At 41.7% G+C, this 19767-nt stretch overlaps 1 protein-coding gene across 3 annotated transcripts in view; it reads left to right on the top strand.

Moving 5' to 3' along the window:
• Positions 1-19767, top strand: part of LOC143429935 (uncharacterized) — a 411918-nt gene that overhangs the window by 297515 nt on the left and 94636 nt on the right. For all 3 annotated transcript variants that reach the window (XM_076905794.1, XM_076905793.1, XM_076905795.1), the window contains exons 11-12: positions 2208-2425; positions 3210-3348. In XM_076905794.1, the coding sequence (XP_076761909.1) occupies positions 2208-2425; positions 3210-3348 (357 nt within the window). The remainder of the gene's footprint in view (positions 1-2207; positions 2426-3209; positions 3349-19767) is intronic.

Below are 19767 nucleotides of genomic sequence, written 5' to 3'. Positions count from 1 at the left end.
CCGACGATACATCATCTCGAGGTCCGTTAGGCTTTCTCAGTGTTAACAGTTATTAGAACCACAGCCAAGATCTCCCAGAGAGAACGTTTGAAAAATTACGAACGATCCCCGGACAGCTTCGTGTGGTTAAGTTATCGCGATTGTCGAACCGTATTTATGACAACGATAGCGAGGAAGCGTTCCGCCGTCGGCAATCGCCGATCTCGCGATCAATCAATCTACCCAGCGGATGATTTCGCAAAATTGAGACGTCAATGGTAGCGTGATCCACGCGTTGCGAATATCTGTTATCCGCGATGATGATGCGATATCTGGAGCAAAGTTAGCTTTCTTGTGTGCACTGTTTTAATTACGAGCAGTCCGGTTGGTCGTCTAATGAAATAATGATATACTGTTTTTTTTTATTTTGAATGTTTGCTATAAATTGTGGAATAATTGCAGTAAAAGTGTTTGTTAAATTTAAAATGATTATGTAATGGAGAAATTACACTAGTACGGTACTCTCGCCCTAGTTTAATGTTTTTTAAACTTTTTGAAATTGGGACGCATTTGAAATCCTGCAAATAATTCTAGGCGCACTATATAGAAATTTCTGAGAAATATGTTACAATATTTAGTCATATGTTACAGAAGAGAAATAATACGATGAAAAAGAAATAAAATGAAACATACCTTACCTTAATTGTTAAGGTATAATATAGTAATTATATTTAAACACATATTTCTTTGGGATACCATAGAGTGCACACTTTGAGAACCACTGCTCTAGTCGTTCTCCATGCATGCCAATCTTCAACTATTCGCTCTTTCAGTAAAAAACGATTTCGTCCCCTCTTTTCTCGTGATTCTTGATATTAAAAATAAAACAGAGTCGAGGAAGAAATCTTAAATCTACGTTCCCACCAAACAATAATCTAGATTAAAGTGACCACACGTCCCACATTTAGGTTTCTTGCCCCACATCGAAAACTGTCTCGCAAAGTGTCCAATACGAAACAGTCTTTTGTCTTTCGGATATAAAAATGTTATGTTATGTTCATCAATTATTTGAATTTTACAAAGTCGATGTTGGGGTTGATGTTAGATGACTTAGAAACGTTGGAAGCTATATTGCAAGTGAAGTGCAATACTTGTAAGGAATTTTGTAACAACATATCAGAAAGTGATGAATTATTGAAAAAAGTTCATAGTACGAGTGATTATATGTTCATTTGTTATATTGGTGTTTTAATTTTATGTGTGACTGCTTTTGTTCCTCGTGGTTTAGAATACATTATATTTTCTTTTGCGCCTGTCCCACATTCCATTGTAAAACATCCGGCCACTTTAATCTAGAGTAAAGTTTAGCACTCCACAATATTGAATATTTTGTATCCTTCTTGTAACTCTGATTCATTGACAGGAAACACTTGGAATATCGTGCTCCGTAACGTAACCTTTGACGAGAAGAATGATTCAAAAGATAGTTTGTCGACGGCCTCCCGTTAGACACTAGTCAGCGTAGAAGCACGCACTATTCTGGTACACGAGTGATTCCATACGACTGGAATTCGTGATCTATCCAGTAATTGTCTGCGATAAATGATTCAACCAATTCTATTATTAATATATTTCTGCTCTCATCATTTATGAGACACAAAATGGTTCAAACCGGCGCGAAAGCTCTGTCTTCTAATACTTTAGATGAGTATTTCTTAAACTATGAAATCGTAAAGCGAGAAATGTTGGGGTCACGAAAACTTACTACATCCGTATTTTGCATTCATTAATTTTTTTGAACCTTTAATTTTTTTATGGGAAAATATTAATTTTTTATTCAGGAAATTTATTATTGTCTCAATTAAGAAGTCCTCGATTAAATCTGGGGTCGCAAGATAATCTTGACGATAAGAAGGGGTCATAAATGAGAAAAATGTAAAAAGCGTAATTTTAAACTAAAAGCGATATTCTTGTGAAGAGAGGACTAAGACGAATGGAATGACCTGGCTTGAAGTGGTCAGCTCGTTGCACGTTTATCGAAGGAAACCACGTGTCGGATAACGACAGAACCGGCAGAACAGCTCTACTGTATCGTGCTTATCGCTCGCGCAACAGAAATTCTCATAGAAAAAAAAAGAAACACGCAGAACCCGATATAACTATCGAACAAATTGTCGAACGTAACGATCACGTTTTGTTTTCATAGAAAATGTATTATTGTTCCACAGGAATACGACGCACTAATGGCGGAAAGACAGGCGGCGGGACGCAGACTGGCCTTGGAGATGTCCGCGCTGAAGGAATGCAGCAGCCTTTCCGGGACGTTGACGCCCCTCGGTCGGTTGCTGACGGATCCTGCACTGAGAAGATCGTCCAGAGACGCTGAGGAGGCGATTTCCTCTCTAGAAGAACGCGCGGCGCCACTTCTGCACCTGGAGCACGTTAGGTTAGAGCGCAGCGAGTGTCCGCGAGACTATTGTTTCTCTCTCGTTTGCTTTGTTTTACCCCTTTGCACTCGAAGCTTTTTTCATTCGTATTACAATTCTTTTTACAGTTCACTATAAATTATACTATCAACTGAAATTTATTTGAGTTGTCACCGCTTTAGAGTTCTCATCACGGGTTAATCGTTCAACAGATCTTAGATCCTCCATGGGACAGTGAATGTCTTTTGGCGCTCTTTCCACTTGCAACCGACCGATTTAATTCTTCCAAATTTGTCGAACAACTCTGCCATGTTGGAAGGCAAACTTAGTATCCACTTTCAAATCGGTGGCTGATTTTTACTCCTTTGGAAAATTTTGTTCTAACATCTTGAAACATTGCGACACCTTCCTAAGATCCAAACAAAAATGAATCAAAGTAATCACGTTTAATAATTTTATAACCAAGATAGAGAGTCTTCTAGTCTCTGGCGATTTTATTGTAGCCACGCGTCATTATTCGTAAATGGAAACGAGCCCTTGGACGCGCACACGACGATGCGTACGAGGTTGCCGTGGAAGAGCCTGTCGCTGTACGGATGGCGGGCATAATTCCCGACGAGTTTCACGCGGCCACGGAACCGCGATGGGGGTCTCGTCTTCTGAAGAGAGACGATAATGTCCGCGTCGTGTTAGCGCCCACTCGGCCGCGAGTTAGCGTTCGATGTTTCGTTAGCGATAAGCCCCGGCTAAGGAGAATTCCTAACGGTGCGTCGCGATCACGACGCCTCCCTTTTATCTTTCCAGATTGTCGATGAAACGGGCACGGAGATTGGTGGAGGAGGTCGAGAACGCAGCCACCAGGCTGGAATCGTCGTTCGAGTCGCGGCGTGCCACTATACGGAATCTCGCGGTTCTCAGGAGTATCGAGGACCAGGCCCACGAGGTAAGTCACAGATAAGACGATCATCTTCCTTTCGCGAACTATTTTTGGCTACGCTCGACAACGTCCAGATTTTTTTGCTACTCGAACACATGGAGACTCACTGCTTTGGCTCTCTTGATCCCTTCTATAATATCTTGATCCAACTTTCACCTGAAAAAATTGCACGGCTGGTCGACTCCTGTTGCTTCCTCTTCATCAATCAAGCTAAATCCACGAGAACACCTTTATACTTTCAATTCAACCATTTTTTAACAGTTTGAGCGTTAAGCGGCGCGTTTCTTCTCTTCTGTGTCCAAAAGTGGTTTAGTCTTAGATAAATTAATACAAAATTGGAGTAATATATAAAATATTTCAATAATATTTTTCTATGATTTGAACACACTGAATTTACTATTTGTGCTCAAAAGGATATCAAAATAACTAAACTGAACAAAACAAGACTTATCGCATAGAAACAGAAAACAGCGCCATTGCGCTAGACAGTTTTGAACGCGAAATCAGACAAACACTATCGCAGTTGCAAATTGCTTGGCAATTTTCAATTGGAAAACAACAAAGATTCGTGGTGACATTCAAATGATTAACACTGGAACTATCATAGGTTTTACAATTTCATTCTAAAATTCCCATTTCATATTACATCTTTTTTTCACAATTATGCAGTGAGTTTTGCAGGAATAACTAAAGGTGTAGTATAATCAATTTTATTTTATTTTTTTGTTTATGCAGAATCAAAATAATTTCGTATATGATCACTTATATCAATATCAGTAATTTTAACTGATACTTCTTAAGGCGGAAAAATATCTTATAATGTGTTTCCTAAAGGCGAAATTTTTGATAGATTAATTTATTGGCGCTTTGTTTAGAAAATTTCATCCCACGCCGTTTCATCTGGTGATGCAACAATAAAAACATATGAACTTGGACGTGGGTAACGTAATGTCATCGATGGCGTTTCACGTGGTTATTCTGTGTACAAGGAAACACGGTTTGGGAAACATTGTTGTATATTGTAGTCGTTAGAATAGGACCTAATTGCTTTCTATATAACGATATCTTACAAGCTCTAAAAATGACAAGACGATTGAAAGTCTTTGAATTGTTGCAAAAACTGAATATTATATCCATAATAATAATAATAATAATAATAATAATAGTAAATTACTTTATATTTCTATTTCTATTGTACCTATTATTACGTTATACTTCTTATGTTTTTATGGAAGTTTATTTTAATGTTTTTCTTATTCTTTTTACTTGTTGGTATTATTATTATAATTATGTTATATTTATTATAGAGTAATTATAATTCCACAACTTTAAATTCTTTTTGTAAGATAGTAACACAAATAATTAAATAGAAAAATATTCTATTATTACGTGTTTTTTAAAGACCAGTCATGTTGACCAGTTTTGATAGAAGTAGTTTCATTTTTTCCGCGGTAGTTGAGGTAGTTTTATCGAGTAACCTGGTTTACCTACGTTTATGCGCAGTATATGCATCCGACAAATATTTGAGCGAACGCTCCCAGTAAACGCAAAATGGTCGCCGTTTTGTTCGCTCTGATAAGCAAACCGACGATACGCGTTGGCCACGACGTTCACAACTTGCCAACACGTAAACGCTAATATCGTTTGCTCGAATAAACGATCCGAAGTTTTGAAGAACCGAAGTTTCCTCCGCGGAGTACGAGCACGGCGGCGGCTGACAAAGCGACGCTGTACACCCCGTATTAGGCGTATGGAAATCGTGAGCGCGATTAGTCAGGTCTCCATTCGACTCGCGGCGTTATCGTCCTCGTACGCGGTGGAGTGTTTGCACATAACCGAGCATAATCAATAATGGAACATCGCCGCGACGCTGAACGGCCATCGAGCCCGGCCGGTGCTGTGGGAATCGTTCGATTATAGCAGCGGATCGCGGGAAGAGGATCGGGTTTCGTAATTTCGAGCTAAACTCTGCGGATAGCGTTTATTCATGGTCATTGTCGAATTAGAGAAAGATCGACATTCGGATCATGGACGATCAACGGAAGATGGATCGTTCAACCCTTTAAATACCTGTGTAATTTGTAAACCACATACTAAAATTAAAGCCAGATGCGGGTGTGTTATATAAACATATCAATTTTTGCTAATATCAAATAGCAGCTGTGAAATAAAAATAAACAAAATCTTTTAAAACAAAATATCACTTCAGTAATAGAAAATTAGAATGTACATACTGATTCTGTGCTAAAAGTATTAGCAGTTAAAGGGTTTAAATAGTATCTTTTTTAGTATTCTTCTTCATTTAAACGTGTGTTTTGATGTATACTGAAAAATGAATAATCAGCGAAAGCAACATTCTAAATATTGCAAAATGAATTGCTAATTGTACACGCCCCTCGTCCATTGTTAACAACAATCGCTTGTAAGCCACGCCATTGCAGTTAATGGCCGGGCAGGACCGTGTCGTTTGCGATGGCTCATTGTATTATGCTAATTAAACGTGTAATCAGTTTGTCGTACACGTAACACGCATGTCGAGGAACACGCGGCTCGACACGATCCCCACGTGACGGCTCCATTTCGAGCGGAAACACGTGACTGTTTGTGACGTAATCGCGTCGATGGTTCGAAACGCGAGCGTCTCGAATTTAGAAAAGCTTCACGGTGTCGTTGCCCCGTCTCTTAAGTCCGTCCAATTGGAATTTCAGGAATTAACGAAGCGATTATTAATTTGATATAAAATTGATTTACGATCGATCGAGTGAAAATCAGCAGTGGACGAACCTGTGGCTTGATTGCCGGAAGATTCGCACGGTCGCGATTCGAGCAAGTTGATATCAAACATTTCGAGAAAGTCCCTGACCCTCTAATGACATCATGAGTTACCCACGCGAGCCATGCCGTCTAAAGTTTCCCATCACTTTCTTATAACTTTCTTCGGAGCGGTCAGTTGCTTAGCGTCGTTAAGGAGGTCGCTGACATTAACGACCGAAATCATCAGTCTAGTTACGAAACGTGGCTCGTGCAACGCGAAATCTCGCGATACCAAAGACACTCCATTTTTCACAACGAAAGGTGCTAAACTTGTGTATCATAATTTATTTCATCCTTTGCAGTCGAAAGAAGAAGTAATAGCATCATTATTTACATAACATTTGTAATTTGCTAACAGAATAAATGAAGTTGTTACCATTTGCTTTTGAATTAAAAATTATTTGTATTGACTCCGTTGAGGAGTCCTTGAGTTTGAAGACAAATTTTAAATGGTTTTGCTCTGAAAATCGAGTGCAAAAGGTTAAAATTTGCTTCCCATTGTCGCTGTTACCGAGCACAATTGAAGTGTGTTGCTTCGTGTAGAGCTGTGAATGTATAAGAAGGAGAGAAGGAAAAAAGAAGGAAGAACGTTTTGTTCTGAGCCTATCAGTGGACTCATAACGCTACCAAAATGGCGGAGTCGCGCTTCAGACGCGAGGATATTAGGAACGTTTCAGTAATTTTATTATATGGAAACGGAGGCGGATATGGGAACTCGAGGGAAACTGTAGTGGCGGGTGTTGAATTCATGTTGTAACGCAAGCATAAACAAAGCACGGAATTGCGCGCATTCTAACTTATGTGCTTTGACTGTATGAGCGTATGATGTGTAGAACGGCTTGTTTTCGTTTATCTTTGCAAGTGTAGTTTGCAAATGCAGTGTGCAATTGCAAAGTGTTTGTTTCCGTTTACCCGCTACGCTACAGCAGGTTTCTTAAACTATGGAAGCATTCACCTGTGGTGTGCGTTGACATTTGCTGATAGAGAAACTGTGTTTCCATAAAAATTAGTAGTTTCTCTATTTTGATTCTAAAATAATCGCTCAATATGTATTTATTATTTATATTCTACAAAATACAAAAGAAGCGAAGTTTCCACTTATCTGTACAGTATTAAGTAGAATACGAGTTCCGTTTTCGACAAATCATTTGGTTACGCACAAATTATTAATCCTACCATCCGCATTGTCATCGTCTCATTTTTCGCTGAAATACAACGATCGCTCGGACCGATCACTTTTACTCGTCGCGCGTACAAAGTGGATCATTAAACGATGGATCTTGATAAGTCATCGAGAACCGTGCGGCTGCAGGCAGGATCCTTTAGCCGGCGTTCTCGACCTCCTCGAGGTCGGTGTATCGAAAGAGAACGACTAGGGGAGGCCGTCGCGATCCTGGACAACGATGTTACTTTTACGGCGGATCGTCTCGCCATATAAGACGACGTTCGATGCTGATCGAATCGATCGTATGGCGCCTTTTTATTCCGCGTGACGAACAGTGGCGCGCGTTGTTCGACAGGCGCGAGGAAGCGCGTGGATTCCTGGCCCAGTGGGGAAGTGGGTCGACACTGACAATTGTTTAATTGTTCGGGAGGAGGCGTGGGCCGCTTTCACGTGCTTGTTCGCGGAAACGAAAACCAGGGATCGATCCGTCGTCTGCGAGTTATTAATTTTTATCTCCACCTCGAAATCTAAATCACCGTTTGTTACTTTCTACGCGAAGCGAGTTCGATCATCTTACGACTGTGGTAACATTCAAATAGGCGGCCAATTTCTAACCGTTTAACGCAAGGATGGAATAAAATGCTGCAAAACACTGAAAAGTAAGATCGCAATCTGAAGAACGATCGCGTTTGAAAAACACCCACACAGCGAATCCTTAACAGAACGCGGCGTCGAACGGCAGGAAATCCACGGGACGAGGGGCTCGAGACAGCTCGAAGCGGATCAGCCCGGTGCATTCCGTTATTACGCGTTCCACTTCGATCGCAACAACCACCTTCGTCTTCGATGCTGTCCTCGTCGCTCGTCCTGCGCTTCGACCGCCGTATTTGGATCACGGAAATAGCACGCGTGTACCTCTCATGGAGTAAAGAAAAAAAGTAGAGGGAAAAGGGAAAAAAGAACGGGTGGAGACGAAGAAGGATCAGAGGCGGACGGATCGGGCTCGAATTAATTGCCGTAACACCGGTTCCTCCCTCTTAGCGAGCGCCACTCACGGATTCTTCCGTGTGGGAAAGTGTGTTGAACGCCGCGGTGCGTCTGCGATGCTCTGAACAATTTTTTCCTTTTAGTTGGCCCATTTTTGAAGATTTTTGGAAATTTATTTTCGTTTTAGTTGGGCTATTTTCGTAGATATTCTTTTTTAGAAGTATTTTCTTTTTTTTTTGAATTTGGAACATTTTTGTTAAGTCTTTTACAGTCGTGACAGTACGCGAAAAGCAAATGGTTTAATGTAAATTGCAATACAGTTGTTGAAAATAAATAAAAAATACCTAGTTCGCAGTTAAAGGGTTAAATCGTGGCTCGAGGCTTTAGAATCCCATTTGGTCTCTCGATCTTTCTTTTAGTTCCGCTGATTGGTCGATTTGAACGGATTTGCGAGGCTAATGGTAGCTTTGAAAGTTTCACTTTTAGGAACAAAAGTATTAAATAAAAATTGAACAATTCGTTAGATTCTTTTATCTAGAAAGTCTAGAAAAGTCAATTTTTGTAGATAGACTCATTTATAAATTGCAGACTTCATACGATCGGTAGATTAGATCACAGTGTTGCGATTTTAAGAGGAAAATTGTCGATAGAGAAGTGTAAAACGTAACATTAACCCATTTAGATTTCTAAGATCTTAATTAGTTCCTTCAACATTCGTTAAACAATCAAGATATGGATGAAAGAAAGTAAAATTTAATCGAACGTTAGCTCTCGAATCTGAAACTCGATGACCAGGAATACCTCCTGGTTCCTTCGAAATATCGAGGTGCACAGGACACCGATCAGTCGGATATCGAAGAGGCAGCTGGTTTCCTGATTCGCCCGCGACTTTTACACCCAATTACGTGGAATGGATCGGAATCACGTCACGTTCCGCGTTTACCGGCACTTTCCACTAAGTATCGGCTTCCTAGCCGACATTAGAGGCTTCTTAGGCTGACTATTACGCGGCGTTGCTCGAGATTCAAGACGGAACGCGACGCTTTCGAAGCGGACCGCCTCCCGCTGCCCGTCACGCACGGCCTTCCGATTTTCTGCCGAGCGAATCATACCGAACGCACCCGGTTTCTGTAACGGCGCCCGGGGAAGAAATTAACTTTCACGCTGCGATTACTTTCTGGCCAAATAATGGCGAGTAATGACGCCAGGCCATTGCTGTTTCGACGCTTTTCGAAAATTCACTCGTCTCTCGATTTATGGTTCTCGTGTAAGGTAAATCATTCCGTCGTTTACGCTGTCAGAAATTAATCTCCCCATGGTATTGTACAATCAGATTTAAAAAGAGTGTTCAGTTTAAATTCGCTTCTTGTTGTTGCTGTTTCTACGTGGTCCTTTCAAATTCATCAAACGCTTAAAGAGAAAACGTGGCTGTCAAAATAAAATACAAATTAAAAAGAATCCAACAGATGACCACAAAAAAATCCGTGCATTCGACTATGATGAATAGTTTTAAGTGTACATTTTGGAATGTATTTGAGCAAATGAAACCTTTAAAAATGTTCCGGTGTGTGAATTCAATTTTTCCTTATTCGGAAAATTAATTTTCAGTTACATCATGAGATTCTGCTTTACATATATTTTTTATGTGAGACTTTTTTATGTGATCCAAGTTCCAAGATGTTTTTATTTTATGCGATTTCCTCTATGCATTCCCTATTTCTTGGACAAAAACAGGTTTAAGTGTTTATTACAACTGCTTGTTTGTTAAATTGATTGATGCACTCACGCTGCATTTACGCAGCTTTCTCATCGATTTTCACTCGTTTCTATTGTTCCCACTAATAATTCTAAGGACAAAAATGAAACTTCGATGCAATTTATAGTTGAGGGTTGCTCGAGCTTTGGAGTAACAATTTTAACGACGATAATTGTAAAATAATTAATTCTTAACCATGAAGGAATTGAATCAAGTCACGTGTGCACTTTCTAGATTTATACAAAAAAAAGTCCGACGAGTTGTTCGTTTCTCATTTGAAATTTTTATTTCTCAAAAGTGAAACTTTCCGAGCTATCATTAGCCTCGAAAATTAAGTGTCTAAAAAAACAGAGACGACAACTCAAAGATTTCTAATCTTCGTCTTTTCTAGCGAACCATAACAAAATTCGTGAAATCGAACAGGTATTTCTATGCTCCTCGATATTCATAGAAGATATTCGTTAGAAACTTAGACGCGACACGTTTACGGCGATGGGAAAATCCCTAGACGATGCAAAGCTGATAACGCGGACGGAACCTTTGCCCACGGTTCGATCCGAAGATAATGAACCCCCAGGTGACGGCGAACGCGTGCTATGCCGCTCGTTCATCGTGTAATGATAGGAAATGCGGCGATTTCGCGGACTATTAGAGGGATCGTTAGCGTGAACGGCCTATTTCACGCTTGGACGTCCGTGTCCACGATGATAGACCGTGGATTCCACTCGGTATCTCTTTTAACACTCGTCCTTTTCGAAAACGTGCTGCTATTCCTGGAACAGAGTGAAACGTTGGAGAAGTTTAGGAATATCATCGATAATGAATTTTCTGCAAAATTAACAAAAATTTCTTTCTTTACCACGGTGACTTCTCATTACAATATTTCTTAGTTTTTATTTTCTCATTACAATTTAATTTCACTGTCATGTTTGTGTATTTGTTCGCTGAACCTTTTCGAAAGAAAATGAAAGAAGCAAATTGGTGAAACGCGACTCATGGAGACTTCGAGACGCGGCCAAGTGAATTTTTCCACACGCGGTACACGGTACAGGATCTCCTGTCGTCGAGTTGATCGCGGAAGATTAATGGGCGCATGACGCGGTACTGATCGCGACTAAAGAACCGCGCCAAAGACGAACGCGTGCAGCTTGGCTATCAAAGGGATACCCTCGCGTCTGTTTTATTTGCCGGAGATTTATGCGCCCCGAGGGCCGCGGATACGATCAATTGAAATTAATTGAACGCGTCTAAGTACCTGACGAATGATTGATACAAGATTGAACGATGAACATTGTCCCCCCAGTGCTCATTGATGAATGACGCTGTAACTTTGTTGGTGATTTTTCATTTCGACCGCCGTTTCGTTTAGCGATGGCGGACTTTGTAAATTTCTTGATCTCTTTTAGGAGCATGCTTTCCGAGTAGGAGCGTTCGATTGGTGAACAATTTTAAAGCTCGCAGCGCTTCGACTCACAAACATCCTCGAGCACCCTGCGCTCGATCTCGTCGCGGGGCAAAAATCGCGGGAGGCGGCTTCTCTCAATCAGATAAAGCGATGCGGGTGAACGCGTCTTCCTCGACTCGCATTCATCCGTGGTTGCGTTTGCTTCGCGACTGGTCGCATCGGCCTTTATCTAGCCATTGTGCGCACCCTCATTGTTACGCGACGTTCTGGCGATGCCGCGCTCCCGCCGAGATCCTACGTCAACCTCTGCATCGATTCGTTACTTAACGAACGCGACTCTGTTTTTCCCGATCGAACATTTTTTTTTTATCCTTCGCTGTTGGAGCTGTACAGAGAAAATCTGATCGGTAGCTTTGTTACAACCTTTATATTGCCTTTCCGTTTTCTAGTATCGTCAACCGAGTCAGAATATTGCACAAGTTCATTTTTCTTAACATTTTCCACATGACATTTTGGAAAAAGGAAAAAATGACACGGTGGTAAACGTGTAATATATTTCTCTAACAAAACGCTAAACTAAGCAAAAAACCAAGAGCTTCTGCCCTCGACCCCGCGGACACTTCTACCCTGATACTTCTAGTACCTAGAGCAGGTCCTCAAGCAGTAAGAGAAAGTCCCCACTTAAAACTCTACCCCCATCCAGAGGATATCGAGTTTCCTATCCTGAAAGACTCAATCGTTTCAATAATTTTCAAGGGGATAACAGAAGTTCTCCGTTTCAATCCTGAATTAACCGCAACGACGGTAAACAATGCCAAATAGAGACTGTTGTCCCGCAAGAAGCACTCCATCTTGAAAACTGAAACCGAGAACAAAGCTTCAACCTCGGTGCAACGCACCAGCGACGCGTCCGCAACATTGTGATTTATTAGCAAACAAAAGAGCCTGGGGACCGATCTCCCGCGTCCCCCTTGATACCACTCGCGGAGAATGCAAGTGGAGAACGCATCCACGAAGGCTGATACCATTGTCGGTGGAAAGTGCATGCAAATAAGCGCGCGGGGATCTCTTCTACGTGTCATAACGCCTTATAGGTAGAATCGCAGCCGGCATTTCCTGTCCTTGTGCGAACTAGCCCCCTCTCTGTTATGCTGCCCCCTCGACGGTTTATCGTTTCCACGAAAGAGCCTACAAAGGACAGGATGTCCACGGGTCATCGAGTCTCCTCTCCGAGGATTTTATTCGCCGTAGCACCTATCGGTGTTCCCACCGTGCGCGCGGCGAATCCATGCCCGAAGTGTCCTCACGAGCGCGCCGGTTTCACCTCGACCAATTATCCCGCCGTGGTGTTTTCACGACTTTTAATTAAACGGGCTTCGAACGCCCGGTTTCCACGCGCCGCTGGTGTCCCCGCGGCGAGATCATCCTTCGAGATCTCGCGGCTAGATAGGTCGCGCCGGCTGGTCGTGCCCGCGACGTTTTCCGGAAATTAGAGGGCAATTAATTCGATTCATGCGCGTAATTAATTTCGAACGGCCGGCGGGTCTGGCCTAATTGAGTCGTCGCGTAACGGGGGAGGTTTCTGTACCTTTGACTCGAGGTGAGAATACACCATCCTTATTAAATATACCCCTACCAAGGGTGCGAAATCACCTCGTACTTTGATATCGAATATTTTTTACAGTTTTAAAACTCCATATTTCAAAATATTAATATATCATTAAATAAATGTTGCGTATATAGATGTTCTCAAATGAAAAATTTTGCCCGTTTTCCCTTTGCACTCGAGAGCTCCTCAATGGGGACGATGCAAATAATTTTCAGTTCACAAACAAATCATAATATTTTACTCTGTTAGCAAATTACAAATGTTTATGTAAATAATAATGCTGTTATTCTTTTCTTTCGAGTGTATAGAGTTAACGAATCCATCCTGTACAATTTCTGCTTTGGAACTTCACAGTTTCCACCCTCTCACGTTGAAATGCGAATTCACTCCAACTTATTACGCATGCAAACTATTATCTCGTGAAACACTTTGAAACTTCGCGAAAAATAAACCAAGAGCATACATGTTCGTTAACGCAAACTGCAGCCACCGTCTGGCGTCTTAATTAAAAAAGTTTTCCGCTCTCCCAGAGGAGTAGGCGCCGGGTAAACTCGAAAGTAACCCTCCTGGCGAACACAATTGCCGCGGTACCGGAGGGAACGCGGTGGAAAACGGTGAAATCGCGTGACTGTCGGCTATCCGATAAGCGAACCGGCGCCATTAGACAGAGCATGGGTTACCGGTGTTACGCGAGGGGGGAGAGAGAGGTCGTGGAACCGACTTCCGGACCGGTCGCGGGACACCGATGACCGGTCCGGCGAGGGTATCGAGTGTCTGCCATGGCGCAATTAGAACGAAACGGAAGGTTAATGGGATTAGCGTGGAAGGCCAGCGAGGATTTCACGGTAACGGGCGAATGGAAGCCGCGGTGTCGTTGCACCAATGAGGGACGCGATCGTACCCTTGGGAAATCGAGAATGGCGATCGACGCAATTCGACTTCTCGAGGATGTTTTAATCACGGTTGAATTCAGATTATTGCAGCCACGGTGGTTTCGACATATTTTCTGCGATTGTCCAGGGCTAATGGAAACTGCATAAATTGTTATCAGTATGGTAATAGAGGGTGGCATTTAACCCTTCCCGCTCGACGATTCTTATGGTCGGATGAAGTTACGGGTAGAAATTAACTTAGATTAGGAGGATTTTAGAAAGACATTTTCCAAATATTTATTTTAATCGGTATTCGAAAAGAAAGAATTAATCTTGAAAGTGTGCAATGTGTAATAAACATAAAATTCGATGAGAAATTAAGCATCGATGTAAAAAACGAAGTAGGTTTGATTCATGCTTTAAAATATATCATACACAAGTTGATCATTAACCCTTTGTACTTAACGAGTTTTTCGGTCGGGCAACTCGAGATGATTTTGTGTGTATGTGACGACTGTCTTGCAAGTAACATAAAATGATTTTATATACAAATTTACTTACAAAAATGTTACATTTTAATACCTTATCTATTTTATTTTTATTTCGTTCGATATGAACTTCATTCTCGGTGAACTTCATTTCGCTAGGTGTCAATTTTGAAGTCTTGTGGAGCAGCACTGTCACTTTTAGATTCGCTGTCTGTTCTTCGGAAGTATCGGAGCTGCTAAATGTCTCACGAGATACTGTCTCGTCAAATGAAGAAAATCAAAACGCCAATTGTCGAGAATTCGAAACTTCTACTCCCTTAATTCACGCAATACAGACGATTTCAAAATTGGATTCAGCGACTACAAAAACGGTTTGATACAAATTTTGAATATGATAATGTCGCTAGTACACAAGTTATTAATTTTACACACACACATTGGTACACTGTTGCACTGTGACGACCTCAGGATAGTCGAAATGTAACCAGTTGCGGTGCCAACATAACCTCGAGTCGCCTTTTAAGCGCAAAGGGTTAAGCTGGTGGCAGAGAAATTTCGCATTGTACTCTGAACGCGTTCCAAATAATTTGATTATCGAAATTATCGCAAAACCACGCCTAACCGCGTGCAGGCTCTATCTTTTTCCAATTGTCGCTAATTGAATAGCGTAAACCGCGCGGCAAAGCGAGACATTTAATTAACGGCGCGCCACAGACTTCCCACGTTATCGGAGCCGGCGTGAAAAACCAGCCGACTCGGTAATCCACCTTTAAGTGCCGCTAATACACTGTGACTGATTTAAAGTTCGTTTATCATCCAGCTCGCGCGGACACGCGGAACTATGACGGCCAAGTGAGAGAGACTCGCGCGGTCTTGTCGGCAAACAGAGATCGTGCTATTACGCGAAGGAGTTATGGTTATAGATTATCGTCGGACATAGAGAGAGGGAGAGAGAGAGAAAGAAAGAGAGAGAAAGAGAGGGCGAAGAATCGTAAAACCGTTAGGAGAGATTGAGAGATTCTCGCGGCGTTGGAAAGTGGCCAATCGTAGAAAGAGTTAGAGGTTAAACCGTACTGATCGAAGACGGCAGGAGAGAGAAGGAGAGAGATAACGTAATCGTTCGTTAATTCGTTGATAACCGCCAGCTCGATCGGCGATTCGACGCGTCCAAGTATGCACGGTTCGCCAATTAAGTCCGTAATTAGGCGTAAAGCCGATAAGTTCGCGCGCGTATCGCCGCGCTGAAATGTACGGTCACGGATCGAAATGCACGACTCGAGAGAGGCGGCTCGATTAACGTCTGTTCGGCCGCTTTGTAAAGTATCCGTCGTATAAATAAGACTGCCGCTTTCCCTGAAACTGGCCGGAACGCTATTTAGACGGAAGTTTCGACTAATAAATCGGATCAGCGTGGTTCCCGCCATCGGAAGCTACGTCACGCGAGGCCCTATGCTTCGGATTTTTACTTCCGTTTTTATAAACGTGTGTCATTAAACTTTAATTGGTACCAAGGTTTCTCATTCCTTTGCGCTCATATTTCGCCATCCTCCATTTTATTATCATATTAGTATTGAATTTTAGGGACTCTTGGTAGGTCAAAAGGTCAAATTTCACTGCTCGAGAATAGTAAAAATGTGTTCATCATATAGCATTAATTAGAATTGGAATTGGAGTTAATGGTATTGCGTTTAGGGGTGGGTTTTGGGTGACGCGAAAAGAATTCGACAGAAAGGTGTTCGAATTTGCCTTCAAACAAAATAGAAATAGAAGCAAAGAGGTAATGTAAAGCATTACAGCACAGCTTTTTTTTACCATGTTGACGCTCACTCTGAATTCGATGATGCACGACAAAAGCAGATTTTTATAATCAATTGATTCTTGGGGAGTTCGATGAACATCTGGACCGTTTATTTTGAGAGTGGTGTAAGTCCATTTTTTTTTTTAAATAAGCTATTACATTGTGGCGACCACAGTAGTCACGTTGTACCCCGTGGCGCAGGGCGGAAGGACGTACTTAACCCTCGAAGCAGAGAGATAGGAGAAAATAAACATATGTTTCGACTCCAAACTTTTTCTTCGTCTTCGAGGATTAAAAACGGACGTTCGAAGAATCTCTCTCTCCTTTTGGCCATCGTAATGAGGGGGTAAAATTTAGAAAGCGTAGTGAGGGAAAGAAACCCTAACATAACCGAAACACAATTTGTTAATAATTTAGAAAGAAAGGAAAAAGAAATGGGCATCCACCACTTTCTAAATAAACAGTCCATTTCACTCGGGGTTCACAATTCCAAGTATTGGATATCCATCGACGGCATTTATACGTCAACGTAAATCAATTATAAGAATAACAATCAAACGAATTTTAACAGTAAAAAGAGTTACTAAAACTATGAAAATAGCTGTGAAGGAAAACTGTCTCCTATAGTAAATGATTTTTACTCTAAAAAGATTGATCTGTACGTGGAGATATTTAAAATGGCAGCCGCTCTGTACATAGAGAAACCAGTAACTTTCTGCGTTCGTCCAGTAGCAAAGGCGGACTAAAACTGTGTCACAGTGGTCAATTAAACGCGTTTCCCAAGCGAATAAAACGTGTCCACGTCCTACGGAAGTCGCGCGGAAACCATAAAGAACACCGTCGGAGAAAACACCGCGAAGAAGTCCCGCGGAAAGGTTGGCTGCGTAACCAGCCCGGTGCCCTATATCAAACGGAACGGCGCGCGACTTTCGAGACGAATCCAGCTTTCGCGCGTGCATCTCGGCTGGCCGCTGGGAGACGGGAAAAACCGGGCAGATAAATAGCGAACGGTCGCGCGAAAGAACTGTTTCCCGCGCGAAACCGTCGGATCGTACGGTGTATCGGAGCGCGGGAGAAGGATCGAGCGCCACGAACGAAGATCCTCCGAAGATAGATCTCGGAGGTAAAACGGGGCGAAAATCCTGGAGGCGAACGCGCCGTGCCGCTGATCCATGGATCACGCTCGCTACCAACGCGCAGAGAGCGCAACCTCTGCGGGGCCTTCTATCGCACGTGTACACGCCGTGTAAATATTTGTATGATGCACGGCCCGAACCACTCGTATCTTAACGGAATCTTTTGCCACGCCGTGTACACATATAATCTCCGGCTGATATCGCGCGGAGCAAAACGCTCCACCGCCCGTCCCCGCGGAATAAGATCGCTCGAGAACGTCTCCCGGGGGATGAAGTATCGGCTTGACCTTAGCCTCGCCTAGTTTCTATGAGAACCAGCCTTGACAGCGCTACGAACTGTTGCCATTCGATTTCAAACGATTTCGGATGCATTCGAAAATCAGACTGATATCGATTTTCACTTTTCTAGGATCGTTGGAATAAAAATTTAGGTTATTGAATATAAGATTGTGTAACACAAATATATAAATTACATTATGCACTCTCGTTCTAACTGCATCATCGGTGTACGTCGATCTTAAACTGTTCATGATCCTTAACTCTTTGCACTCCGAATTATTTGATTTGAAAGTAGCTTCAATGGATAGTTCCTCCACTGCTATTTGTAAACGAATTTGTTTACTAATTATATGAGGCTTGTATTTTACTGGTCAGAATTTTAATTCCTTTTGGTCGGTATTTAAATATGATGGGTCAGTGTCCTTTGAAAATATATAAAGCTCCTACTGTCGGTTAAACAAATATCAATTGGTTAAGAACGTAATTATTTTTCTATTTGGAATGGTATGAGTTTACCACTGTGTTTTTTCCGTTTTATATTGCCCATTTACTAAACTAACCTAAACGGTTCATTTAGTATTTTTATACTGATCATTTTGATAATAAAATACTAACCGAAAGTTGATTTAAATATTGACTATTTAATTTGTTGTCATTGTATTAAATATAGCTCTTAAACTTTGTTGTTATTTATATTTATGGAACTTAAATTTGTTTTTTTTTTATTTATTGATGTTGAGTCACACTCGACAAAGGAGTAGAAAGGATTAATATTAAAACAAAACAGAACTTATACCTGTATTCACACCTAAAAATAATTCTGTACTTCAACCTTAATCTAAACCATAAAAACAGTTAACACTCCACACTTTTATAGAAATTTTCCTAGTTGATTCTTGTGAACAGTTTATATTTCGAAATGATGCAAAGTTGTATAAGAGGATTCGTTTGATTTATATCCAGCGTACTTTAGAGTTGTCCTGGTGCTCGCTATTTGCTGACGTGCCTTTGATTTTGTTCCTTCTTTTATTCCTTAAGCTTTTAGATGCTTTAAGCTTTTCTAAGGGCGTCAATTAGCCCCTTTACCAACCAATCTCGATGCTTGGAATGGTAATCACGTAAAGAGCAACTTGCCAATTGCTTTTGTGGTCAAAGCGCACCCCTATTCGGTCCTTGGGGAGTCTTTTGCCTGTAATTAGTGTCGCCTTGCTATTAATTGTGCTCGCTACTCTTAAAAAACCATTGTTAGTATTCGTAGTCCAACAAGTTAAGATCTTGAAGCGAACATAACTTGAGTTTTTTAAAAGTCAAAATCAGCTGCATTTTATACAGATTTCCAATATCATAGTTGTACCATATCTTTTAACAGATCTTTTAACAGAATTATTTCGATATTACGGTGAAAAAATGTTGATTCTTAGAAGAAACGTGTTCAAGACGTGACGCACCGTTGTACTCATTTCGCTGATTTTAATGTGCCACATAAGTATGCGACGAGGAGGAGCGATCGGACGTTGGAACGGCGGCTTAACGCCGGGCGAAATATCGGCGAGATTATTCGAGCGGGCTTGATTGGAGATGAGCAAACTCGATAAGCGAGGTTGGCCCTCGCGGAGGAATTTTCAGGTCTGGGGGCAGGTGTCGTGGTGCCGGGCAACCTGTTTCAACATGGCGAGAGAAAACGACGAAACAGCCAGCCTGCCGCCTTCCACGACGCGCTGCCGCTCTCGTATTCAAATTCCCTTCGGGCTGGACGCCAGCCGAATTTCCATGTCGAGTCTGGGACGAATCAACGATGAATGGCGCTAAATGTTGGGTTACACCCGAGACCCTGCCTTGCCCCTTTGTATTTTTTAGACTTAGGACTTAACGAAAGGACGACATTTTTGCGTCCAGGAATTTCAACGTCCATCTTATTTTGCCTCCTTCCTATTATTTGGAGAAAAAAGAGGCGAATATTTCTATGTTACGTTTAATTATTTGGGCAGATAATTGATATTTGGCTCTTCGTAGCTAAGTTTTTTTACTTCTTTCTTTTTCTTCTTCTCAATTTCCACGCCTTAAAGTTCCAAGCGGAGCGATGATGATTCTCAATTTCAGCGCTTTAGAGTTCCAA

Source organism: Xylocopa sonorina, chromosome 12 (assembly GCF_050948175.1).
Source record: "Xylocopa sonorina isolate GNS202 chromosome 12, iyXylSono1_principal, whole genome shotgun sequence".
Classification (NCBI taxonomy): Eukaryota; Metazoa; Arthropoda; class Insecta; order Hymenoptera; family Apidae; genus Xylocopa; species Xylocopa sonorina.
This window is presented reverse-complemented; position numbering and strand designations above follow the sequence as displayed.